Source organism: Aulonocara sp. 'chitande type north' Nkhata Bay, linkage group LG15, assembly GCF_057382095.1.
Source record: "Aulonocara sp. 'chitande type north' Nkhata Bay isolate Kocher_YH1m ecotype deep benthic linkage group LG15, A_spYH_male_GT1.1, whole genome shotgun sequence".
NCBI classification, from domain to species: domain Eukaryota; kingdom Metazoa; phylum Chordata; class Actinopteri; order Cichliformes; family Cichlidae; genus Aulonocara; species Aulonocara sp. 'chitande type north' Nkhata Bay.
This window is the reverse complement of record NC_141358.1, coordinates 16,644,910-16,672,149: the sequence shown is the minus strand read 5'-3', so window position 1 is coordinate 16,672,149 and position 27,240 is coordinate 16,644,910. Positions and strand designations below refer to the sequence as shown.

The 27,240-nt window shown below is 38.5% G+C and overlaps 2 protein-coding genes across 23 annotated transcripts in view; one reads left to right on the top strand and one right to left on the bottom strand.

Annotated features, from left to right (window-relative positions):
- The window catches only part of ptprk (protein tyrosine phosphatase receptor type K), a 105,898-nt gene extending 88,480 nt beyond the window's left edge, over window positions 1-17,418 (top strand). For 3 of the 20 annotated variants that reach the window (XM_086264665.1, XM_086264667.1, XM_086264660.1), the window contains 20 exons: window positions 743-903; window positions 1,466-1,501; window positions 4,003-4,014; window positions 4,329-4,516; window positions 4,953-5,052; window positions 5,925-6,070; window positions 7,203-7,220; window positions 7,795-7,831; window positions 7,971-8,068; window positions 8,426-8,542; window positions 8,808-8,962; window positions 9,087-9,222; window positions 10,357-10,506; window positions 11,207-11,380; window positions 12,191-12,208; window positions 12,826-12,957; window positions 13,263-13,388; window positions 13,850-14,013; window positions 14,164-14,299; window positions 14,467-17,418. In XM_086264665.1, coding sequence (XP_086120791.1) covers window positions 743-903; window positions 1,466-1,501; window positions 4,003-4,014; window positions 4,329-4,516; window positions 4,953-5,052; window positions 5,925-6,070; window positions 7,203-7,220; window positions 7,795-7,831; window positions 7,971-8,068; window positions 8,426-8,542; window positions 8,808-8,962; window positions 9,087-9,222; window positions 10,357-10,506; window positions 11,207-11,380; window positions 12,191-12,208; window positions 12,826-12,957; window positions 13,263-13,388; window positions 13,850-14,013; window positions 14,164-14,299; window positions 14,467-14,520 — 2,158 coding nt within the window. In that variant the 3' untranslated portion in view covers window positions 14,521-17,418. The remainder of the gene's footprint in view (window positions 1-742; window positions 904-1,465; window positions 1,502-4,002; window positions 4,015-4,328; window positions 4,517-4,952; window positions 5,053-5,924; window positions 6,071-7,202; window positions 7,221-7,794; window positions 7,832-7,970; window positions 8,069-8,425; window positions 8,543-8,807; window positions 8,963-9,086; window positions 9,223-10,356; window positions 10,507-11,206; window positions 11,381-12,190; window positions 12,209-12,825; window positions 12,958-13,262; window positions 13,389-13,849; window positions 14,014-14,163; window positions 14,300-14,466) is intronic. The other 17 variants (XM_086264675.1, XM_086264671.1, XM_086264677.1 and 14 more) reach the window with 15 other exon arrangements.
- A 1,462-nt stretch (window positions 17,419-18,880) lies between these two features.
- The window catches only part of LOC147312856 (disks large-associated protein 2-like), a 110,624-nt gene continuing 102,264 nt past the window's right edge, over window positions 18,881-27,240 (bottom strand). For all 3 annotated transcript variants that reach the window (XM_086264655.1, XM_086264657.1, XM_086264656.1), the window contains exon 13: window positions 18,881-27,005. In XM_086264655.1, coding sequence (XP_086120781.1) covers window positions 26,790-27,005 — 216 coding nt within the window. In that variant the 3' untranslated portion in view covers window positions 18,881-26,789. The remainder of the gene's footprint in view (window positions 27,006-27,240) is intronic.

Here is a 27,240-nt window from a genome sequence, read left to right as displayed (position 1 = left end):
TCTGATTGTTTGTTTGTTTTTCAAATTGTGAAAGCAAAACATTTTAATTCTAAAATTCACAGCAGCTGGTAAAGCTGCATAAGAGATTGAAAATCAGTGTCCCACCCTTCATAACTGACTATTTGTGACACGACTAGTTCAAGTTCTACTATTTACATGGTGATAACTGTTGGTTGGTAAATGGTTTTCCTTAAGGGTTCTGTGCATTCTAGCTCAATCCTTGCTTCTGTTTTAGTGGGATTCACCTGAACTTTGCTGTCAGATGAAAACCAAAGAATTCATACAATTTGAAAAAATATGTAATTAGTTTCTATTATTATAGTCCTAGTAAAATAGGTTCATACAAGTAAAAATGGAGGGAACGGTAAAGTTTAGAGGCTTTCATCTGACAGCTGTAAGCTACAAAAAAAGATCTTCCTTGGTTTGAATTAGATGCTGCAGTATTTTCCCTTTGCTCCTTTTGCTGAGCCTGTTAAATGCTGCCATATACAAAAAAGCCTCTCCTCTACCTTCCTTGCTTGTTCTCTTCTCTTTCCTTCTTCTCTTTTTTTTCTCCCTGCCTTTCTTCTCTTCTCCCATTTCCTTATTGTTGGTTTCAAACTCTGCATCTTGAGTCAGCAGCCCCAGCCAAAAAGTGATCCAGCTGCTAGATTCTCTCGTTCTTGCTGTGGCTTCAGGCTTCCTCATGTTTGTGTATTTGTTTTTCACAATTCCTGACTGTCTGTCTATCTCCCTCTAACAGGAAACTGGCAAAAAAACGTAAAGATGCCATTGGAACAACACGGCAGGAAATGACACACATGGTGAATGCTATGGACCGCAGCTATGCTGACCAGAGCACTCTGCATGGCGAGGACCCCATGGCTGTGACATTTATGGACTCTCACAACTACAACAACAGATGTAGGTTCATAAAATCAAGGTTTTACAAACAAAAAAACCCTTAATTAAATGGCTCTTACATTCTGTTTTCCTATCCATCTTCTGTCCACACTAATTAGAGATGAATCTTTGCAAAGATCAGGGTTATTTTTATCAACAGCCAAGCTCCTGTTCAGAAGCTGCAACAAACAATTATTAATGCAATTAGTTACAATTTTAGCAATCAAGTATTTTTTATTCAATTGTCACTTTTATAACAATAAGCAGAAAAATAATTAGTCATTTGTTTGCCAAACAAGGATCTAACCTGCATTTTGTTTTGCCTGGAAAAAGACTTAAATGATGGACCAAAGTCATATCTAAATCATTGCTAGTTAAGGTTCTGTCTATAAGTCAATTCACAACAGCTCACAGTGAAAACAGGACAGCATAAATGTAGAACTCATACATGACAGCGATGAGAAAAAAAATGATGAAAATAGTAAGGTCTTGCCAGAATTTGTGATTTGTCTCAGTTGTCCTCATCTATGCTTTAGTAAATCTGAAATTTTAATATGTTTCCTGGCCGTGTTTCCTCCTGCAGTGCCCAACGATCCTCTGGTTCCCACTGCTGTGTTAGGTGAGACTTCTAGTGTTGGATATGTCACATGTATCACCTCTAGTGATCACCTACCATCATCAATTAGACCCTGCGCTTGTAACCCTAGCACGTATTATCCCGTCTGTTTTGTGTCCATAACTGAAGTCTATAGTTAGAGCTGTTGGATATAGTCAAACGTATGTTATAGTGACCTTTGACAAAAGTATGGCTTTCTTGGATGTTTCTGGAGCATTAGGTTTTTAATACTCAAAAGACAAAAAAAAAATGACCAAAAACAAATCAAGGAAAATTTAAAGAGGTATAACAGATTAGAATATGTGAAGTTGGCAAAGCTTTATGTTCATCTTTTATATTTTTCTGCCAACTCTCTGTGTAGAACATGTCTGGTGTAAAAAAAAACCTCCAACAGCTAAGCACTTCATCTGTCATCCTGCGTTTTCCCTTTGGTTCAGTCATTCCCGATTCCAGCCATGGTTTCTGTTTCCTGCTGCGAGTTATTGATATTCACAGTAATTGCCATCATTCTCCCTTAGAGACCTCATTATTTCCACAGTTTTGAGTTGTTTTAAGCCGTGCCATTTTGTCTCCCAAAAATGACAGAAAAGAAGGCTTAAAAGGAGGAAGACAATTTGTCATGTTGCCACAGCAAAATGACTGCTGATTAAATCTGTGACAACACTGAACAACTTAGTGCCTGCAGCCTTGTCTCTCTGGCAGAAGTTTTTCTGTGCAATGGATCTAGAAGTCTACTTGAGTATCTACCATCTGTGTTATTCCCTGGACTTGTTTTGTGCTGAAACCCTGCTCTGAGTGTCTGAATCGTGAAATATGTAGCTTTTGGCTAGTTGGATGTTTCTCTAGCTTTAATGTTGCAGTGCAATGTGTTTATCTGTAGTTGAGTCTAGTGTTGACACTGCAGCATGATGTGGAGTTCTGAAATACCCTTAAGGGGTTCACAAACCACAGTGCCACCAAACTGTGTTAATTAACTGTTCCATAGCCTCTAATTTGGAGTGAAGGCTGCAGTTACAATCTGTCTTGGCCAATCACTTCACAGAGGAAGAAGAACTAGCAGGAAGTAACAAATTAAGAGGCGGTGTCGGGTCAAGTTTACTGTTAATTGCCGTGACGAGGGCTTAACAAACCTTTAACAATCAGTAATGAGCTAACATGTCCTCAGAGCAGAGAAAAGCATCCGTTGGATGAAATAAACAGTGTCAGTTAATAAACAGCGGTGAAGATGAAATCAGCCGCTTCTGCTCCAACCCTGAGCTACTGCATTATTTAACCTGTCAGTCTGTACATTACAACTGTCAAGTCACATTTTAACCACAGCGCACTTTGAAGTTCTGCAACTGTTTAACCCCAGTTATAACCTCCAAATGAACTACCTCCTAAAATGTACAAGTTTCAAAATCCAAATAAAATTAAATCAGAGGGGCGGTACTCACACATGTAAAATATACCTCTAAATTTCTGCAATATACCACAACCATTCCTGGAGTATAAAAAGCCCAGTGTGAAAATCTTTGATGTTAATCTAAACCTTCTATAAAAACTCTCATCAGTTTACAACATTTCCTCTTTTCTCATTACAAAGATGTGATATCGACCTAGTGATTTGGTTGTAGTGTACAAGCTTAAAAGCTTTGCTTTGCCACCTGCTGGTCACTGCTCCATTTGAACCTTTCCTCCACCACTGATGAGATAAAGGGGACATTCCTGATTAAAAACAGGCCATATAAACAAATAAAAACAATAACAATAAATAAAAACTAATAAATAACTCATATGGGCTTATAATATTAGTTCAATTTAACCTCTCACCATATATGGCCCACATCTTGACGTGCACAAAGTGGGCAGAAAAACACACTTTGGGAATCACTTACGTGTATTTTCAGCTGCTCCCTTTTGCCCACTACAGCAGATGGATCCACTTGTTTTATTTGGCATCCTTCCTACTTATGGAGGCTTGTGACCCTCCGTGGCTGGGTCTGTCTTGCCTCCCAGTCTCAAACCAGGGATCTTTTGCATGTAAGGTGTTAACTACTACACCACAGAGACAGTTTTGGGAAGCACTCCTATAGCTCTTGATTGCTTATTGGGGATTGAGTTAGTTATTTTATTCCACATTTAAAAAACAGATGTTTTACTTCTTTAAATATATTTGCAGTGTGTTTGAAAGGTTTAGAACAGCAGAATGCAACAAATGTTTTAATCTGCTGTGAACGTGGTTGTTTATTGTGAACTAAATGACATTGCAGTGAACATCCACCTCACAATTCATTTTAAGATATTCCTCATGTTTTTCAGTTTCTGCATCTTGTGGCAATTTTTGGTCCTTTTTGTACGACATCATCTAAAAATTCTCTGTATCCATTTCATCCATCGTGGAAAGTCCTTATAAACAAATCCAAACTGTTAAACTAACCTTTAGTCTCGCTAACAAATCCACTTATCCTGCAGTCTGACTAGCCCTTTTTGCTCTTTTCTTTTCCTGCTGCTTTGACATGTAGTTCCAATCACAGGTGAGTATAAACTGAGAAAACAAAGTGGCAAATGTTTGGTTTGGTTTGAGGAAATGCACTGTTTTCTTTTTGTAAGATAGAAACTGGTACAGATTTGGGAAGATTGGGAAAGCTTGTTGCGTTTGTATAGATCAGTACAAGTATCTTTCCACACGTGCAGTTTCAAGGTACAAATAAGAGTTTACATGTTTTGGTATCTATGTTACCCATTATAGGGGTCATAAAATAAAATATTAATGAAGATAAAATAAAATGAAGGGAAGATATTTTGCGAATTATCAATTAACCGTACCTTATTTTGTCTCCTGTTGTAGATGAGAACCACACTGGCTCTGCAGCCGAGAACAGCAGGCTTCTAGATGTTCCTCGGTATCACTGTGAAGGAACTGAGTCTCCTTATCAGACAGGACAGCTCCACCCAGCCATCAGAGTGGCCGATCTCCTGCAGCACATCAACCTAATGAAAACATCTGACAGCTATGGCTTCAAGGAGGAATATGAAGTAAGATTATTATCTGTACTGTTGACACTAGAGCTTGTAATATTAATTACAGAAGAGGCAAAAGTATTATTAGTAGCAGGAAATGATGTATTTTAATGTGGAGGCTGACACAGAAGTATTATTTCTAAAATCAATACTGCTCTATTTAATGTTTTGGCCTCACATTAAAATGAAAAAATGACTACCAGGTCTAAATTGCCTCTTAATTTGAGGGTACCTTCTGCTCCATCGACTGAACAATCAATGAGACACAAGCCATTTTTATGGTCATTTTATTTTAATGTCTAATAAGAATTTGCTAGTTGAATCAAACCAGTCGAACAAAAGTCGAAAAGCACCTAAGTACCACTTTCCTCTCAGATATATGCAATAGTACAGAAGTGTTATTTTTAAGGATCCATGACATCTAATTGTATTTTTATTACTTCGTGTGTTGTTGGTGATACAGAGCTTCTTTGAGGGCCAGTCGGCCTCCTGGGACGTGGCCAAGAAGGAGCAGAATCGTACCAAAAACCGCTACGGGAATATCATAGCATGTAAGCAAGACATCTGTGTTACTGCATTTTAAGTCATAGAGCTTTACAGGAAGAAGAGAAGAAGAAATTGGGAGCAGAAGTAAGTGTACAGCCTGCAGAATTAAAGGTTTAAAATCAAGACAGGACCAAAGAAAAACCACCTTTGTAAGCAACAACAAAAGAATCAATGAGCAACATCTTCAAAAGCTCAATCACCTCTTCAGCCTCTGCCTTGACTCTAAGAGTTTTCCTTGTGTTCCTTGAGTCCCCAGACTCAGAAAAATTGAGTCACAAAAGGGTCTCATGCTACTTACTTGCATACATACATAACCATGCTTATTGACAACTGTTGTAATTTTATTGGCATGATTTATTTGTATATAGAACGTTACATATAATCTGTTGTTTGTATTATCATGTAAAATAATGAATAAAGCAATACAAAGAGGTTGCTGCACCAAAAATCTTCCACCTTCCTTCACAGTTTCACTTCCATTCAGTGAGTAGTTAGCGAGGATTGGCAGACAAGTGTTTTCTTGCAAAGTAGGGATTACTGTGTAGCAATCTGCTAGCAACCAAAGAAATCGCAAGGTTTTGATACAGAACTGTAAACCTACCGACTAAAAACAACCTCTGACTCACCATCCGATTGGGAAATACAGATTTTTGCCAAGTTGTCTCTAGACTAGTCTGTGTGACTCCGTCCGAACCGAACACCTTGTTAAATTATTTTATTAAATCCCAACTACACACTGAATAAAAAAATAGAAAGCCAAAACACGAAATTCAGAAAAACAGCAAACCATGAAAACCTTGAAATAAAAATTCTTTAACAGCAAATCACCTTTCTTACCTGTCTGTTTCTGCTGCTCTCTCACACACTGTTTTCTTAGATGACCATTCAAGGGTTATTCTGCAGCCCATAGAAGACGACCCGTCCTCCGACTACATCAACGCCAACTACATCGATGTAAGTGGAAACGCATCGAATGCTACTATTGGCTCCCAACGAAACCAACGAAACCACACTCCCTCGCTCGTATGTCAGGCCTCTATACCTTGATTGCGTCTACCAGTCATTCATCATACCATTTTATGCATCCAGCCATGCAGAAAACACATCATACATGCAGTACATGTGTCTGTCTCAGGTGTCGGTCTTGTTGTCTTTCTTTCAAGTGTCCCCATCAATTCACCTGTCCGTCCAGAACTGAATAAGTTATCTGATTTATATGTACAACATAACGGATTTTAAGTCATCATTTGGATTTAGCAAACTCGTTTTCCAGGAGACCAGAAAGAAATCCATTTAAAGGAGTGACTTTAAGAACTGACAGTGCTAGTTAGTGAGCTTTAGAGGTGATGGTCAGCAGGTTTTGTTACTGTTGGATGGACCCAGCAGTTTTGTGCATTTGAGTAGTTTTTTAAGCTAAGCTAAGCTAATCAGATTCTAAGGGTAGCTTAATTTCTAGCATTTTTCTTGACTTGAGTCACTTTTAACTGTTCGACAAACCTATTCAGCTGCCTTATACATCTGTATACAATTAATTTTCCATCTTTTGCTTCATCTATTACTTGCCTATTGTTTCTGCATTCACCCACGACACAGTCTTCATCAGTTCATCCATTTTCTGTCATCTCTCAACAATCATCTGCACACCAGTCACTATGACTCACATTGTGCTTTTTTAATGCTAGTATGCTTATCATAAGCTCCACTGTATTATAATTTACTGTCATTAAAACTCTTGCATGCATTCTACCACTCACATTAAGCTAGAATTAGAATGAATAGAGTGGGCACTCCCTAATCTTTGTTGGCACAACAAAGGCAGCTGTCACACAATTTGAACTGCACCCAAAAGACGGAGAAAGCTGGAACATCAGTATGTGATGGTGGTTAAATGAGATTGTGATATGCCAGCTTTCTGAGTCTTTTTGGTTCTATTGTGCTCTCCATGGAAGATGGTCAAATTCCATTAGGGAGTGTCCTCTCTATTTAGTCTAATTTGGAGTTTTAGATCACATTTTTTTTCTGCATGTCCTGATCAAACTTCCATTATGTCAATGCAGCTTTTCTTTTTTCTGATTGACACTCACTGACATTGTTGTGCTTTCTTTCTTTCTTTCTTTCTTCCACTCGTTCTTTCTGCCTGTGGCTTGGGCTGTAGATTTGGCTGTACAGGGATGTAAGTATCACTGTGGTCTTGTTCATAAATGCCCCTGAACAATTACACCTGCTCACCTGTACATCCATGAACCAGTCCTTATGCATCAAGACATGATGTGTATCCATTTTGAGATGCTGGGGCATCCTTTGCATGACTGATCGCACTTCATCTTGGCCACCAACCACCATCTTTGCATCTCACTGTTTGGTGTCAATTTGCATATGCATATTCACCACTTGTGTCTTAATTGCTTTAATGACAACTTAATAAGTGGTTGTCATAGCCCACGGCACACCTGGCAGTTGTTGTAGATGTCAAGTAGTAGTTTTTAAGTGGAAAGGAAAAATGATGAGATGACCAACTTTGCACATTTTAACATGAATTCAACAGTATGCAGTGCAACTCAAGTATGGAGTCAGCTAAAAACGAATTTCATCAGTCTGTCAGAAGTTTTCTCCTGTTGTAGATGAAAGTGAGGTAGTAAGGTAGTTTAGTGTAGAAAGTTATCATTTCCAGCCGTGATAAAAGGTTTTAGAATTTGACACGATTATGTTTTCAGCTCATATTAAGGACTGTGGTGTTCTGTTTGCAGGGGTACCAAAGACCAAGTCACTACATTGCTACACAGGGTAAGATGCTGCACCACACTCAATTACATGCAGGAATTCTGCATTACTGCTGTTTTATAGCATAGCAACTATTTAATCACAAATTGTAACCGTACTTACAGCAGAATAAAGTGTAAGTATACTCTGCATCTATGCGTAGGTCCTGTTCATGAGACAGTGTATGACTTCTGGAGGATGGTTTGGCAGGAACAGTCAGCCTGTATTGTGATGGTAACCAATCTGGTGGAGGTTGGAAGGGTAAGTTGCTCATTTTTCTACACTCAGTTAATTTCAGTTGGTAACTTTATTAAAATTACTATTACTTAGTCAAAACTATCCAAATCTCATTTTTTTTAAATTCAGCAATGTCCACTGCAGTGCTATTGCAAATACCTGTATATTTACAGTTAGGTAGGAAAATTGCAAGAATGTTAGTGTGATGTCTCTGTCAACAATCCTGTAAAATATACTCTCTAAATTATGTATGACATATTTGGTTTAAAAGTGGCATTTTTCATATTGGCATCATATTAAATATCATTATGCAAAAAAAAGCTATATTTGCTCCTTGATTCAAGCTTGTCTTTATTTTTTCATGGCTTTTTTTCTTTCTAGGTTAAGTGCTATAAATACTGGCCAGATGATGCTGAGGTGTATGGAGACTTCAAGGTGACTTTTGTGGAGGTTGAACCACTCGCTGAATATGTGGTTCGCACATTTACACTGGAGAGGGTGAGTAAAACTTGTTATAATCTAGCAAAAATTTATATTTTGTATTCATTTTGCATTTTGCTTTGATGTAATTTATGCAAAAAACTCAGGTAGAGGTGTAGCTGCACCTCTAGCTGTTGACACAGACTTGGTTTTGTTTATCGTCCTCCTTGTAGCTTCAACAAAACCAGTTAATAAGTTTGAGACATATCTAGAAAGGGTGTTTATAGAATAAACACATTTCATGAAATTTTACTTAAAGATGTTTTTTTTTGTCTTTACTCAGCGTGGTTTCAATGAGGTCCGCGAAGTCAAGCAGTTCCACTTCACAGGCTGGCCTGATCATGGAGTTCCATATCATGCCACAGGACTTCTTTCCTTCATCCGCAGAGTTAAAATGTCTAATCCACCTTCTGCTGGGCCAATTGTGGTCCACTGCAGGTATAAAAATGAATTATTAGAAAATAAACATGCATAGTCAAAACAAAATGTTTTCTCTCCCAATGACGGACATAGAGAAAGATCTATAAAGTTAAAATTTGTGTGCTTCACTTTCTGTCTGCAGTGCTGGAGCAGGGCGCACAGGATGTTTCATAGTCATTGACATCATGTTGGACATGGCAGAGAGAGAAGGAGTGGTCGACATCTACAACTGTGTGAAGGCTCTTCGCTCCAGGAGGATCAACATGGTACAGACTGAGGTGACTGCATTACCCATCCTCCATCTGCATCCACATTTTTAATATAGACGTAGGTAAAGCTTGACTTCAAACTCAGCCATCAGCATGGTACGGGCTGAGGTGACAAGGTTTTATGTAGTTACCTATTTTCCATGCATGCATGAAAATATCACCTCATTAAGTTCAATTCGTCAGCTTTCACTTCTGTGAATGTAACACTGACAATAAGTAAAAGTCATACATAATTTTCATATTTAAAGCTTACTCTGGAGCCCTCTTGTGTTAGTAAAAAAAAAAATCACTATCACGTTGAACTGTTCTCTGAGGAAGCACATTCATCTGTCACTGCATGGGTGTATCCGATTTGCCTGAATTTGTGGTTGTTAAACATTTTTTAATACATAGAATAATAATTGCAGAATAATAGAAGCATAAATGAGTTAGTTCTAAACAGAATATAGATAATATATATGTATATGCATCCAAACAAAGAGGATCCTTCTTTGACTTTAGTGGTTATTATTCTTTAAATTAATATTTTTGTAATGTTTTTCCTATTAAAAAGACCACAAATAGTAATTCAGATCATATATATAAACTATCAAGCAGTGCAGTAACAATGGGGCAAAAGTAATTTCAAGCTTCATGGTTCAGAACAGCCTGTAGGTCAGAGCATAAAGCAAACTTTTAAAAGTTTATTAAATTATTTGTCATACTTGAAGGCTGGTGAGTAGACAGAATGCAGGTCGATGCAATCTTTCATGGACACATTTCATGTCCAACTTAAGTATTCTGCACTATTGGCCGGTAACAGAGTAACAATTTAACAGCTTATAAGACCCATTGTAACAAAGTACATTCACAGCCGTTCACCAAAGCAGGTCAGTCTGTGTCTCATCATTGAATTGAAGTTGGCGTCACTTGCTTGAAAGATCTAAAAACACAACTGCCAGTATGGACTGACTCACAGGTGAAGTACACCTAACCAAGAGTCATCACGTCATCCATCCCTCCACCTCTCATCAGTCTTCACTCACTCACAGTGTGTGCATCACTTGTTTGTCTTATACAAAGCTGTATTTCTTATTTTTCTAATGTTGAAATATGAATGTGCAGAATATGTGATAATATGTGTATTATAATATATGTCTTCAGGAGCAGTACATATTCATTCACGACGCCATACTAGAGGCTTGTCTTTGTGGAGAAACAGCCATACCGGTCTGCGAGTTCAAAGCAGCTTATTATGAGCTGATCCGCATCGACTCCCAGACCAACTCTTCCCATCTGAAGGATGAGTTCCAGGTAAAATCAAACTGTAATCTGTTACTTTGCGCCCAGAGCTTTCAAAGTGGAGCGTGTAGGCCAGTGTCAGCCTGTGGTAAAGCAGCACAGAGGGCTCTTCAGAGTCTTCAGAGTCTGAGAGCGCTCTTCATTTACAATTGTTCTGTTCTGTTCCTGGCATCGCAGCAGACTAAATCTTCCTAACACTGACAATTATAGCTGCTGTCAAGAAAGGTCACCTCACTAATGGTTAAAAAACATACTAATAAAACCCACAAACTAGTACTGAAATATTAAATGGAACTCAGTAATCAAAACTTTAACAATTCCTACTTCATGTCCTAAAATGAAATCTCCTCTAACCCGTTCTGCTGTGTAATTCTTTTTACAATATGGGCATTAAGACATTTGCTGTGTATTATTACATCAAGAGAAACCACTTGCTGTTGTCATCTGCTACTCCTGGATGTAAAGAATGGGTTTTAACACACAAAAAATATAATTATGTGGAGTTTCTGGATACTCAAACTCATCAAATTCTTTCTCTGCAGTGCTGAACCTTGTGACTTGTGACTTCCAGAAACCAAATATTTTTAATGCACACAAGTTTTTCTTTCCCACCAGCTTGGCTTTTGGGTCTATTTCTATCTTCATGGAGCCCTTCTTTGAATCTTTTGACACTTTTAATTAACGTACATCATACATTTCTCTCTCTGTCCAGACATTAAACTCAGTGACTCCTCAGCCACAGCCAGAAGACTGCAGCATTGCGTTGTTGCCTAGAAACCAAGATAAGAACCGCTTTATGGATGGCCTTCCTCCAGATAGATGCCTTCCCTTCCTCATCACAATAGATGGAGAAAGCAGCAACTACATCAATGCTGCTCTGATGGATGTAAGTCAATAATGTGTTACTGGAACACACTGGAAGATTGTGTTATTTTCAACACATCAAGCAAGAGTAGTTTGGGACATTTCACACTGTGTGTACATGTGCAAAAAGACTTTCAGCAGAACCGGCTGATGTGTTACTCTTACCACAATTTCTGTATATTTAATGCCAATTATATAAAGACTAGATTTAACACTCGGTGTCCCAAACTGCGGTCACATTTTTGTTGAAAATGATACAGACTTTTATGAAGGTACATTGAAATGATGATGAAGATAAAAATATCACACAACACTTAAACTTACTAACATAAAACATACACACACACACACACACACACACAGACTCCCTTCCTTCTTTGTGTGATGCTGTGTTTGTGGTTTTAGCAGCAGAAGGCTAGAGACAAATCCAGCCTCTAAAAAGACGACTAGCTTTTCTCTGGCCACCATTCAAACGTTGTTTATGTTTGCAACTGTTGACATTGCCTCAACGCGTTGCCCATTTACCGTGACTTGAAAAGAAAGTCATTGAGTAGGTAGAAATTTTGAGGTAAGGTTTTAAGGTAAGGTCATTAGAAGGTTATTATCAGGTTTGTGAGTAAAGATATAGTGAGAAAAAGATAGTAAGAGGTGGGCTGTAGGTATGTGAGTAATTTCCTGATAATGTGTGAACATTTGCATGTTGTGGGAACAAACCTGGCTTCTCTCCAACAAAGCTGTTGGACAAAATACTGTAAAATTTCTAGAGTTCAGTCAAGTTTTAGGCGTTTACCTTAAAGTTTAGTTACTCACCTCTGGCCTCTCTCTAACCAAGCTGTCAGAAGAGTTCCAGGTAATGGGATTTTACTTCAAGTCTCCAATACTGGATTTGTTTCATGGCTTCAGTGTTGTTCTGCCACCAGATTCATTTTTGTGAACGACATCCACACCCTAAATCCTAAACCCGTGCCCGGCCCTCACATTAGATTCTCTGTCGCCAAGCAGTCACACCTGCGTCACACATTTGGCTGTACATTTTCATTTAAGCCAAAGTGGGTTCAGTTCACATTCAGACCAGTTAGTTCTTGATTCTTTTTTTATGTGAACTTTGAAGAAGTTTGTCTTCCTGAGCTAACTGAAAAAAAAGTTAACTGACCCCATCAAATGTAGTTTTTGCTCTATGTGTAGTCTTGTGCATGTTCCCAACCCTCACAGTTAATAGACCCACTGCATGATCATCAAACCAAAGTCACCTTTTAACTATGCTTGCTTTCCCATGTCTCACATACTGTGCAGCTCTACTCTGCTGTTTGTGTTTTAATGTGCACACGTGAGAAAGAAACGTACTGTGGGACAGTCAAAATAAAAAAATAAAAAACAATAACGCACAGTTTAATAATGCTTGATTGAATCATTAAGAGTGTCTTCTTTGTCGGTGATCGCTTTTGTTGTCTCTCTCCTTCTCTTTAGAGCTACAGACAGCCTGCTGCATTCATCGTTACCCAGCATCCTTTGCCCAACACTGTCAAAGACTTTTGGCGCCTAGTTTACGACTATGGATGTACCAGTCTGGTGATGCTAAATGAGATTGACCTGGCTCAGGTATTTTACATAAAGTTCTGCTGTGTTTCTTAGCATAGCATTGTGTCTTTTTTACAGTAATCATGGATTTATTATATAAGATTAGCTTATTTAGAGCTAATAAACTTGTAAAGGAAAGATGGAAGAAAACAATCCTGCACACATCCAACATTCTTAACCAAAATTTGTAAGCACATTTCATTTTAAGAATTTTTTGTCTGGACAAAAAATTGTCAGGGATTTTTTTTTTGGTTTTTTGCATTTGTCTCTATTTTTTCTGAAATTGTTCCAGTGTTTTTCTAAATGGTGTAATTGTTCTCTCTCAGGGTTGTCCTCAGTACTGGCCAGAGGAGGGCATGCTGCGTTACGGTCCCGTCCAGGTGGAATGTATGTCCTGCTCAATGGAATGTGATGTTATCAGCCGGCTCTTCAGAGTCTGCAACCTCACCAGGGTGGGCAGTCAGAATCATACTACGTTTCTATTATTATTTATTTATTGTTTTATTTCACCTTTATTTATACAGGTAAATCTCATTGAATCAATCTCATACAAGGTGTCATTTTCAAGGCGACTTGTTTTAAATAGCCATACAAAAATACAGCATGTTAAAACGCACTATAGTCATTAAAATTCATATAACCAATTACCTGAAAAAATACATACTGGGAACATTAGCTGGAAAAATATATACCTATTTACAGTGTAAAAGATGGATGTGAGCATGTGATATCACCTGTGGGTCTGACACTGAGCCAAAGGTTTTAAAACTCCTCTAATAGTTTGGCCTGACATTTCAACATTGGTGCCTATCAGGATTGACTCGTTTTTGGCGCTAGCCTCAAGCGTCCATTTGAGGATCTGCAGTTTTTGACATGGCTTAATCAGTTTTTCTGATTCTGTCTCTTATTCCAGCCTCAGGAAGGCTATTTGATGGTTCGTCATTTCCAGTACCTGGGATGGTCGGGGCACAGAGAAGTCCCCGCGTCCAAACGCTCTTTCCTCAAACTGATCCTTCAGGTTGACCAGTGGCAGCGTGAAGGGGAGGAGGGAGAGGGAAGAACCATTGTGCACTGCCTGTGAGTGCACACAAATCAAAGAGTTTCTCTTCTTTTACCATTGAAATTAAAAGCATCAGCCCTGCACAAGAGTTGGAAAAACCCCAAATGAAATATTAAATTGTGCTTTTTGCGACGTATCATCGTGTATTCTGTTATGTTTGTTTGTAGAAATGGAGGTGGGCGTAGTGGAGTGTTCTGTGCCAGCAGTATCGTGTGCGAGATGGCAAAGAGACAGAGTGTGGTTGATGTTTTCCACGCTGTAAAGACCTTGAGGAATAGCAAACCTAACATGGTGGATACTCCGGTGAGTTAACCATAAACACTTTCTGCAAAGTGAGAAAGAGCTCATGAATGCATTATGCTGTTATTACTATTATACACATAATAATACAAACTTTAGTCAAACAGTGAATGTGTGATAGTGCATATGTTTAGTTAAGGGTGTATGTGTGTGTATGTGTCTGTTTGCAGGAACAGTATCGGTTCTGCTACGACCTGGCATTGGAGTTCATCGAGTCGTCCTAAGTGAAGGACAGAAGAGCAGAATGAGGAGAAGAAGAGTCGGAGAACATCTGTTCACATCTTGTGTGTTTGATCCTTTGCTTTGCTTGGTCTCGATCTTTGTGGCGGCCGTTGTGTAGCATCCATCTTGCATCTCTACAAAAGGCGCAAGCGAAACGGGCTCCTTGTACAGGTTGTTAAACAAAGGGAAATGCTTAGACTTTTAACAGGAAATGCGATGGGGAGGAGGAGATGTTACTCCTTTCACTCCTTTCTGCTTATTGTACAGCTTTTTGAGTGCCAGCGGGCCCCTGTATGCTTCGGGCCCCATTTAAAACATTTAGCCTCTCACCACAGCCACCTCCCATGGACTTGATGCTTTGTGCTGTTTCAGCTGCAGTACTTCCTATCTACTGTAGATGTCTCTCTCTCTCTCGCTTGCTCGCTCCCTTGCAAGCAGCTTTTGATAAACTGCAAGATAAAGTTTTCAGTGGCCCGACATTCCTGCTCTCGTGCTAATTTCTGACTAATTTAACTGTATTGGGCGTCTCATCATGGTGATATTTGTAGTATATACAGCCAACACTTTTGTATGAGAGCAAGTGAACAACTGAAAGTTAACGTCCGGAGAAACTCTGTGAATGGTTCTGTTTCTGCTCCGCACACCTTTCAAATGACTTTAGCGAACATTGAGTCAGTACATTGTTATGAACAAGTATGAACCTATTAACATTGGTTACACGCAGTTTATTATTTTTGGAAAACAGAAAAAAAGAATAATAATTTTGTCCTTATTAAATAAAGTAAAAACAACACTGTGAAAGGCTTGTTTCACAGTCTTGAAACAAAAGAAAACCAGGACCAGGAAACAAAAGAAAAACAGGAAGTTTACATCGGGATTATTAGACTTTTAGATTTTTTAAAATAATATTCATTTAGCTGCAACTTGACAAACATTATGTTATGCTTTTTGTTTTAAAACGTGTGTTATGTATCACTTTTCTTTTGTAGTATCATGTACCTACCTACTGGTTAGACTTTTGCAGTCTGCATTGTACATTAGACTGTGACATTAGCGGAATCATGTTCTTTTCAGGGCTGGGCCCAATGCACTTTCAATTCAGCCTGTACATAAATGGAAAAACAAACAAACAAACTGCAATTATAAAGAGATTTTGGACATGGCAAAAAATCTGCCTATTTGCCCATAGAAAAGACTGAAATCACACATTCTTTGATGGCAAGATTAACTGACAGTTTCCATTGACAGTATGGCTTGAATAGAATTGGAAGTGACCTGACCCCAGGCTTCATTTGTTTTGTGCACTGGTGGCCAACACTCTTCTCTTTGTTGTAATATTATTATTTTGTAGCTGATGTTTCTTCATAAGCCAAAGACTTTGTGTAAATATGTCTATACGGATAAAGCACATTGTTTGTATTTATTGTTTGTTTACTTGCATTGCTTGTAAGAACAATCATTTTCCATTCCATGTTCGCCCACCAGCGTTTCTTAAACCGCACACGGGGACGCAAAATGGGCTGCAAGTCTGTTTCCTCTGGAGTCTTGAGAGTATTAGTGTGATTTATCGAGGCCCCTAATGGGTCCCAAGGTAACAGATTACATCTGCCCAATTTGGGTCCATGAAGAAGAGTTTAAGAACCCCTGATTGAAGCTGTATATTAAAGCTTTAGAAGTAGTTTTTCAGTATTTAGGTGGAATTCAATAGTATTGTCTTTGTTTTCACTTCTTGAATCTCTGTGATGTTACTGTGGTTTATTTGTGTATGAGCCCATTGCGCTGTCTGTGGTCAGTAGAAATTCAGTGCATTTATATGCAAAGAGTATTTTGGATAATAGCGCCTATCCCTCTTAACGTCTTAGTCGGGATAAGCTGTTTATCTTCATCCTCGTATCCTGCTCACCATTATCCCGGGATACACACTGACTCAGTGATGCATAAACGGGCTTAGTGAGTGAAACACGCAGGACTGTGATACAAAAAATTTTATTGTGCCTAATCATTTGAATTTTCTTGTCGCTACAAGCATTTTTACAGCATCTTAGATCGCACCCAGGGCTTTGTTGAATGCGTTCTCATGAACGAACAGTGTCCCGAATACCTTTTGGACCATGATTCATTGTGTTTTTACTCATCAGAATGCTTCTTTGTGAGGCTTTACAAGCTTACAGAATATCAGATGTATTTCTGTTTGTGAACAAACTGAGTCAGAAAAAAAGAACTTTATTGTAAATAACATGTCAGATGTTCCACTTTGATGGAGCAAGAGCAGCCCTACTCACGAGGATGTTATTGTAAATAGAGTGCTCTAAAAGGCTCTATTGTTGGGTGAACAGTGGAGATTTAGATAATGGATGCAATGTCAGAACATTTGTTCTGATGTAGATAAAAAAAGATACAGATTGTACTCTTGTTTTGGAGGATTCAAATTCAAGTATTGACAGATGGTGTTTTAAAAAGATAAAGATATAGATATAAGATTTCACTGAATACAGAACATTATTCTGTTGGTGGAACATCAGCCTTCAGTTTTGTTACTTCTGATTTTTGGTCTGATCCAAAGAAGGGAGAGAGAAGAGCATGGTGTAATAGTAATCCAGTCATATTTTATGTTTAGCGACAATGGATTTTGCTACATGCATAAATCAGTGAGAGCAGAAAGTGAACACAATATGTAAAGCCTCTTAACTACACACTTAAAGGAAAACTAAGAAACAAATCTTCTTAAGAGGCCAATGACTCCTCCTCTTTAAATCTGAAATAATGGCCCTGAAGCTGGTGTCTGGATGAGAGGCCAGTCTGACTATAGAGTTGATATTCATGGTTCATAATTATTCTTGTCTGTAATGTTTGGCTTATTTGCTGTAATAAAGACCACTTCTTTAATTAAAAGTGACGTGTTTGGAGAGTTGTTGTATTTATTCAACCATTATCAGCTTCTGATACATTCAGACCAACCTGTAGACATTTCATTTATTACCTGTAAGGTACCTAAGTGCTTATAGTCCCCCTGCACACCTTCCATTTTGATTAGCCCTGTTTGATGACTACACTCTTCCTGAATATAAAACAGAAACTTGGCTACTGTGACATCACCTGTTGTACTTCAGCTTTTGAAGCCTCAGTATTCATACTTTGGCTGCCACCAGAGTGGTTAGTGGGCTTTGTTAGAAGGCTGCATGCATAAATTGTATGCAGAAAATTGAACATACACATACCCGCTAATTAGTGCTAAGAAACAGACTGATAAAATTATGAAAGATTAATAAAATAACTTAATTTTGTTCATCAAAACTGACACACAAACGTCTTGGACCACAAAGCAGGCCGTATTATTTGTTCCACAATAATGTCAAGAGGTCCAGTTTCTTGTTGGGAGGTTGGTCAACATGGTCAACTCAAATGGATGGAGTTAACTTATAATACACAAAACTGTTGTCTGTCTGTCCGTAAACTCTTGCTACGTGATCAAACTCGGCACATAAGCACACTATTATTTGGTTCAAAGTCTCTTAGCAAGTTGCCACTCAGTTCTTGTTCTTTTGTTTGTTTGTTTTCCAAGTGATTAAAATTTTATGCTGTACCCCAGCAGAGACGGCACACTAATCATTGATGAGCTTGAGCTCCTGAAGCCTCATAGCTATACAAGGTATTATGATGTTGTCATGTTGCCCATAGCAGCCACTTACCAGTGGGCTAAAATTACTCACTTGTGGCATTTATGGTCTTATCACTTTAATTTTATATCATTTATTTTGATAGTAAGCTGTAGTTTATATCTACAAAAAATATTGTAGCATTGTCATGTACTAAAAAGAAATAGTGTGGAGTCTATAGGAATTGACGTGCTCTTAGAGCCAGCAGCAAATGGCCAGTAGAGGAACTGCAGTTTTTGGCACGTTAAACTTTGCTTTTTTTTTTTTAGCCACTTACTCATGACTTGAGCTTAAATCACTTTTCACTGGATGAACAAAAGACAAAATATGTCAAAATTAAGTCAACTTGGAGCACCATAGGAGGATTTAGTATAAAAACATTCTTTATGTTTACTTTTCAACATCCACCACCCACATTACTTAGTGCTTTGTTCCTTCTCTTTCATTATACTTCTTAGATAAAAAAGTTTTATGATTTAAGCTAAAGGTGGAACTGCTTGGGCAGCACAGGAACAGGCAGGTGCTGTACTGCTCAAGCCTTCCAATACCCAAAAAAGGTGCGACTAAGCTGGGAGCATGATGCGTATTTCCATGATATTTAGCCAGCAAACTGTATTGTATTGCTTCATAAACAACCCCATGTGGGATTTTTGAGCTAAAATGCCACATACCTGTGCTACAACTGCACCCTCTCCATCTGATACACATAGAGAGATCTCAAAGCACTCTTACAACTATGCTGTTTTCTTCAAAAAGTTTAATTTGCATAATTATTTACAACAGATGGTTGATAGCAGTACTGAGAAGAGGCAAAGTATACTGAACCACATTGATAAGCAGGGAAATAATAAAATGATATAAACTGTTGAAACTGTTTCGAAACCTTGCATTTATAAAAGAAAGTTTACAAGTCATTTATAGATAAACAAAAGTCTAGAAATGAAATATTCAGCTTAAATTAATCCTACAAACACAAACTGATCTGTAGAATGCTGTAATACTGACCAGCAATGAAACACTAAATAATACATTCATTTTCACTATCCTGCATGCTATCTGAAGAGCTTGTAAAATAATGTTGACAAAGAAACATTAAACAACAAAAATATGGTCAAGAGTGGAAAATAGTTCCATTTAAATTAGGCATATATTATATATATTTATATATGTATATTTCTGTACAAATACTGAATATTTGGCATTATATTTATCCTCATTATTGATATATCTAACAATTTCAAAATAGTTTTAAGCTAACCACAAACCTTTTTATGCTATGAAATTTTTCTCATGTCACTTTCCAAAAACCCATGAGAGGCCTTTTTAAAAAAAAATGTTTTCTACCCACAGCCACAATACAAGACATTTCTCCACCAAAGGCAAACAAAAGTGACTGTTCTCTCTCCTCATAAAACATGAGACACTAAAAAAAGAAACAAACAAACAACATAAATGTAAAGAAACTCAACAAAACAAAACCCTATTAGGACAATGTACAAATTTGAAAGTGTCTATATTTAGAGCTGATCAGATGATTTATTATGACTCATACCCATAATACAGATGGGCACTGAGGTTACACTGAAATGAGCAATAAAAACAACCTGAATGACATAAGAGGAAATACGTAACCTTTAAGGCTGCCTTAGACATTCATTATTAGACTGTTTAAGAGAGTTTGATGAAAAGCACGGTACCACTCTCAAGTTTGTAGAACAGCTCAGTCACTATAGAGGAAAACAGGACAACATCCTCCTAGTTTTCTCACTGATTGCGTTGATTCTTTTTTTGTATTCGGAGATTGACTACAAGAAGTTGCACTCTTACTCACAACTGACCGCAAGGTGATTGCCTGGCGGGAGGCAGCCAGTCTCCAAACAGCTGCAATTTGACTCAGACTGATTGTCAGATGGATTGGGGAGGGTTTGCAAACAATTGATGTGAAATTTATAAATACTGAGATAAAAGGTCAGTCTACACCACTGAGTTAACTCGACTCCCCTGGTTGCATTCTGATTCTGCTCTTATATAAATGCAAGGTTGTTGAGCACCTATATCACTTTGGATTTAAATCAATGTTCTGAGTGATCTCTGAATGAATCAGTTTTAGCTATTTCGTTGCAGTTGCAGATAGGTAGCATGAAGGTAGCAGATAGCTTATCTTAGCATAAAGACTGTGGGGAACAGACAATCCGTGTCTCTCTAAAGGTCATAAAATCTTAATGCAAGCACCCCTAAAGACATCTTGTCATATTCCAAACCAACATAGCAAATATTTGTAGTTTGATGTTTTAGTCTATTTTTTCACATGCACAGATTCTTTCCTCTGTTTCGAGTCTATGTGGTCAAGCTAAGCAACTGCTCGCATCTTCAAAGGAGACACGAATGAAAGTGGTAAGGTCAACTTTTCTACATTAAAGTGTATTTCCTCAGTGTCAGGCCGGTTGCTGCTGAACCGAAACCCCTACGACTTCCCACAGATGTGTCAAAAAATCTAAAGAAGATAATGAAAAGTTATCCCTAATATTTAAATAAGGCTTATTGCTTGAAGAGCAGACACACTCTCACACGTGGGAGCATGACGTGAAACGTGCTCAACAGTGACTCGACGGTTGTTTGGCTTGCGACAACAGGGCGACGCTCTGATGTCATCGAAAGTCACGTGGTTTTACGAGAAGAGAGAGCAAGCAATAGAAAGACATCTTTGCAGTGCAACTGTATCGGAAACAAGGAGAAAAGAAAAATTGAACGATATTTTAAATGGAGTCCAAAGAGACTTTAAAGATCCCCAAGATATGAAGAAGGGCAACTCAGGGCGCTATCTTGAGGATATACAATGACACTGCTGTTGTAGTGTGTATGCGTGTGTGCATTTTGATGCTTTTGGTGTTTGCTGATTGTCAGAATAAAACAACAACCAAAAAAAAAAGTAAATAAAAAAGCAAATTCAGGAAAAATAAAAGTACAAGGAGAAGCGTTGGTTGATTCAGCACCTATACAGACTTCTCTGAGGTTTAACTTCAGGACAGCTGTTATATGATGTCAGGCTAAAATATGGACGCTGTAAAGCATAACAGCTATCTTGAATAGCGACTAAACAGGGAAACGTGACCCCGACAAAGTAACTCTGACTCGTCATGTTCACGTGAATCTTTTTTTAGAGCGTTGCTGAAAGTTAGTCGACTTTCTGTTTACACTATATTATTTTGAAATCAGCATAAAAGAAATCCTAAACTGAGTCATGAGGAGTGAGCTGTAAAGGATCTGGATGGCGATGACAGCGTGGTGTTTTAGCTCCTGCGGTGCACAGCTCAATGAACGTGGTGCTTTCGGCTCTCTGCGAAGGAAAGATGATCTGCACCAGGGCCTGCAAGCTCTGCCGCCCCACAGAAATACTGCTGCATAGTACACAGGCGTGACAAAGTGTTCCTGTGGAGATCACAACTACTCCTACTAAAACCATGTTTGCTAAAACACTAAACCATGAGGTAAATAGCTGTAGGTGAGCCTGCCTGTCATTGTATGAAAACACTATTGCCCTTTTTTTTTTGGCTGGTCAAGTTTTGTCAGTCTCCCGATTCTGTAGACGTAAATGCCAAGAATGGCAGAAACATCCCAAGATTACAATATCACAGCTAGGAGGAATTAAAAGAAAGACCTTATTAAATAAGTAATCTTTTATGATTAGCAGAAATGGATGTGACATACACTCTGACGTGTAGCATTTACACTGTCATATCCACTGGTTCTCTGCAATTTGTGTGTGTTTTTCATCTCATGTCATAAAAACGAGTCACTATGAATCTTTGTCAAAGAAAATGTGGAAAACAAAATAGCAAATCCTCCTTTGATACCCTCTAGACTTTATTGTGCTGAAGTTTATTACAATAGGACCTCTAAATCAGTCAAATATAAATGTAAATCCATTTGAAATTCTGCAGCCCGACCCAGCCCGGTATCCAGCCCTTGTAAAGGTATTTCAGACAAACTTGCACTCTTAGTGGTGCAGTCCTTTGCAGGTTGCAGTCTTTTTTTCCATACTTCAACCCAAAAACATTCACTCAGTCCTATGTGAATCAAACTTTAAGGCACCTGAGGATTTGTCATATACATAGTTGCCAGACTTCTAAGCCCCTCATAGCATGATGGGAAAAACTGGGAGACGTGAAAGACAAATATTATGTGTTTCATTGGAAATGGTATGCAAATGAAGGGTAAATGGTACCATGTTTACACAATAGCCCTGCATTATTCCACAATAGCACACACTTTAGCTAAATTTCTGACCATGTGTGCCGTTATTGTCACAATATATTATATTAGCATCCCTGCGACTCTTGAGGACATCTTTGTTTCTGACGTTAGCCTTCCTGACATGCAGTTGGTGCAAAAACATCCCTCCCATTCATGCCGTGTGGCCGTTACTCTGAATCCTGTTTATTTTTTTAAGCCATTCTTTTAAGGTGGCGAGTTCAGAAAGCGTCAAAGTCATTTTGTAGATTTTACTCAAGCTTACTGGTTGAAAAGCCCGCAAGCAACAGTAACTCAAAGCTACAAAAGGACAACAAATAAAAATAAAAAAGCTTCTTTTCAATAGGTAGTTCTTTAAATATCATCAAGTACTACATAAGATGGTATCACAGTATTCAGTCTGTGGGAAGTAGACTTGATTTGCATGACTTTCAGTCAGGTGGAAGAGCAGCTGGATTGTTAAAATAGCCCATCAACGGTTGTCATAATTCAGAGAAACGGTCGCCAATCATTCCAAGGGCGCAACTTAGGGAGGAACCAGTGAAATAAATGAGGACTTTCATATTTCTAAACCAACAGACCAAAACTGAGTGAAGATGCTAGGGAAATGATATTAAAGGATGGAAATGGAGACAGCCCCCCAAGACGAAATAAATGAAGAGTGATGAACAAAATCACCACAGTTCTTAGATTTGGGGGTAATAATTGAGAATATACGTGTTCATTGAAGCGCTTAACCGTGTATTATATGCATACGGCAATGAACGCTAAGATGGTAAATTGTATGAATGATTATAAAGTAGTAAATTGTAATATTATGTGAAAAATGGACAAAATGTTCAAATGCAACCCAAGCAAGGAGGCTAAAGAAAAGGTTTCTGTGTGATAATACGGGCTGGATGAAAACTGCAGCCTGTATAGCATCAATAAATTAAAGACAGACCACACCTTTCCACCAACCAACTGCTCTGAAAACCCCAAAAAACCCAAAACAAAAACACTACAGAACGGTATGAATTAAAAAAGAAAAGCCCCAAATAAATGGATATGAATGAAAAAACGATTTCCTCTTTGAAAAGGGGAAAATAAATCTGACCAGTCAGGACGTACTGGATCCTCCCTCTTGCAATACACTAAAAGCTGTGTGTTATTATTGGCTGTAAATTGTATTGATTCCTCGGAAATTAAAGCCAAGTCCTTGTCGTCTTTTGGATGAAATTACTGTACCTTCTTCTTTGTTCTACAGTGGGACACACAGCCTGCAGGGACATATATGCATTTAGATCAACTAAATCACTGAACTCAAATGTGGATAACAAGGAGCTGGATGGCAGATTACCTTTATTACTCAGTTTAAATGCGAAACAGTTACTTTCTATATAAATCTGCCTACTTTAAACATCCTGCTTTCATTAAATCCTATTTTACTTAATTTATAATATTCATTCATGTGTGAAGTGGCTCTACTACGATTTCAGTTTTCACAGATAAGTGTGCGCTTTTCTTTCAGCAATACTTCACACTTCTGGAATAACTGTGAACTACATTTGTGATATCGTAAATTTGATAAAAGCGTAGGAGGATGTAATTCTCTCTGTGTCTCCTGTTATTTTATCACACCCTGTTTCGTCTTTAAATCAGTCACATTAAGTAGAAAAAAAAAAACGATTTGAGATGAGCAAATATACAATAAAAAAGTAAAAGGTTTGAGAGTGACTTCAGCCCTGTCCAATTTAGTTGGAATTTCATCTTATTTTTATATTTATTTATTTATTTTTTGCATCATCGGAGGCTGTACATTCACGACTGTTTTGGTTAAGGCCATCTGGTAAGGTAGGGTCTTCTAGCACTGATGTACACCCACAATCCCTCACAACAAGCATGTTTCACTGCCTCCCAGAAGTACTGATGGTACACAGACTGCTCTCCCCTACTGAGTGCCATTCCTGTGGCCATAACAACATTCGTATTCATTAGTTGGGGTTCAGATTGGCAAATGAGGATGAATGGGCTTGCATCGCAGGTGTCAGGGAGTATAAAATATGGACGCGTATTATTATGTACTTTCAGCTATAGCAGTATGCCCTTGGCTCAAGGCGGGCATACAGTATTAGATTTTAGCTTGAGGTTGGTGGAATGTCAAAGCCTGTAATCTCTCCCATGCGATAAACAGATATCTCTGACCTCTTTGCAGTTTCGAAAGGAACTTAAGCCATCGTACCATCTCCACATTTACATCACTGAGGGCAAGAGCATTGCAAAGATGATCGTTTCTAAAGTCACAATCTACCACAAGTCATCGGAGAGACGGTGGGCACCATATTAATAAATCTCTGTTTAAAAAGTCCTTGAGTGTGTGTGTGTGTGCGTGCACATAGGACTGGGTAAAGGACAACAGTTTTAGAGTAAAAAGCAGCACCATTTACTATAGTAACTGAATATTGTTAAAGTGTCATTTGCACCTGTCTTTCCTAGACTATGTGAGCAGATCAAAATAAGAACAGAAGGGCTTTCATTATGCGCCACTTGGTAAAAAGGTCAGATGCAGTGAGTTATGAGAAATGGTTTGTTAGCTAAAGAACACCTTTTAGTCATTAGGACAGATACATTGTCAAATCAACCAACAACAGGTTTAACTAGAAATACTAAATGTTTACTGTAGATTGTGACGTTGGTCATATGATAGATACTGCAAGTAGAAGTAAAAGTGTTAGAATTACAATATTTCCTTACGCGATGGCAGTAATGCCATTAAGAAGAAAAAAAAGAAACAATATGACAAAAAGGTGCAATTTCTATGACCTATAGAGTAATACTGTATGAAATTCTGTAGTAAATTTTCCATATCTGTCCTTGCAATTCAACTGCAACAATATCGCATGAGCTTCATAAACTACATTTCCCTTGGAAATACAAACATGTATATTATAAGGTGCAAAATGCATTTTTTTTTTTTTTTGATACAGTCACCTCTTTCGGGCCATGTAAAACTCTGTTTTGTTAATAATTCATATTTTTTCTGCAATGGAAATGCATCCAGCAGCAAATAACCTACATGTCGTAGAATTGTCTAGTCTTGATGAACATGAATGGATGTGGAAATGATGGAGTTTTAGTCATATTTTTAGATCTCAGTCAGCAACACTGGGCAGCAGCTGCAGCATGCCTGATTAAACATGGAAAAGTATTGTTGGATCGATATGAAGGGTCCCAAACACCCTATCAAAACTTTTGTTACTCTCCATCTATTCCGACTTCAAATTTAATGGGAAGCGTTGAAGAAATGACTTCCCCTGCATTTCTTTCAGCAGTTACAGATTTTCAGAGGCTCGTCAATCGCGCTAAGTGACATCATTATGGGAAACCACCCCCGCACAGGTTGCTTTAGCCCAAGACCACTGTTGCTGGTGAGAAAAAAGTTGCACTTTTGTGTTTTCTTTTAAATGTGGCAAGTGCTGTATAACATCACCCTCAACACAGTGCAAGAATGGGAACGATGGAAAAGTCTAGTACCCCTTTTCCACCCGCCCAGTCCAGGTGCCTAATCTTCAGCTGGTTCCGTCCATTTCCAAAGAAGCAGAGGTGCCGTAAAATTGCCTGTCCCAAAGCTGGAACCATCGGTGGCTATGGGAGGGGGCTACTGCATTAAATCCACCAATAATTGGCATATGCAATCCACAAAGGCTTTTCTGTTGCTGTGACTTCTATGATGTAGTGGCCGTTTTTTCAGACCTGTCAAAATGTGGGCTGGTTCTCAAAAGGCACCGAGGCAGAACTGGCACTGGCACTGTATAAGTGGAAAAGAGGTATAAGAAAATGCTGGTGTGGAAAATAAAAAAAAACAGTGATGTGGTGTAGTAAGGATGAATGTTTGTTTTAGGCTTTATAAACTAATCGTCATGGTGCAGAACTCGTGGGGGCGAAAAAAAAAATCCCCTGTGGTCTTAAAACTACACTAAGCAAATTTCTGTTTTAGCCGCTCCAAGTGGCAGAAATGTAACTGATTTTAATTTTTTTTTTTGCTGTTGTTGTTCTTATTTTAAATATCCACATCCGTGCATAAACACCATACTGTCATCACCAATTCAGCTGGCCCAAGATCATCATTAGCCAAACAAATGACCAAAAAAACAAGAGGGAAATGATCTGTTGTCCAGTTTTTACTGTTCTGGAGACACTTTTGGTTTCTACAGGTGAAATATTTGCTTAGTGTAGATTCAGTAGAGACAACCCAGGGTATTACAACAGATGGAAACATGAATGAGCAGCGACAATAGTTGACAGCACAAGGGGGCTGAATGTGGCGCCACGTGCTGGTGTCGAGTGGAGGTGCACGAGGGGAGCTGAGGATGAATCCGTGGACCTCAAAGCCGCGTCTGGGCTTCAGGGATGTAGATCTCGATGCTGTCTGCCCTCTCTGTGGCCGAGTTCTGTCTGAAAGAAGCTGCTCTTTTGGCAGCCATGAGGCGTCTGCGGGCTTCCTGTCGCTGGCGGTCCTGAAGGTCCAGAGAGCGTTCCCGCATCACACCGCCACGCCCCCTGGCTGACCTTTTTGGCAGAGGGGGTGGCCACTTCCGCTCCTTAAGACACAGAATGACATAACAACTGGAAGTTGGTTCACAGTAGGCTTCTTAATATGTACTAAACAAGATAACAGCCCAGTAACTGATATTTATTATGGTATTTTCTGCTGGGACGTGGAAGTAAACTGTGCAAAGAAAACAGAAAAAAAATCAGATTATAAATAAAAAAACAACCCAAAACATGAAAATGTATACTTTTTATTTAGTTTGCTTGTTGTACGTGATTGCATTA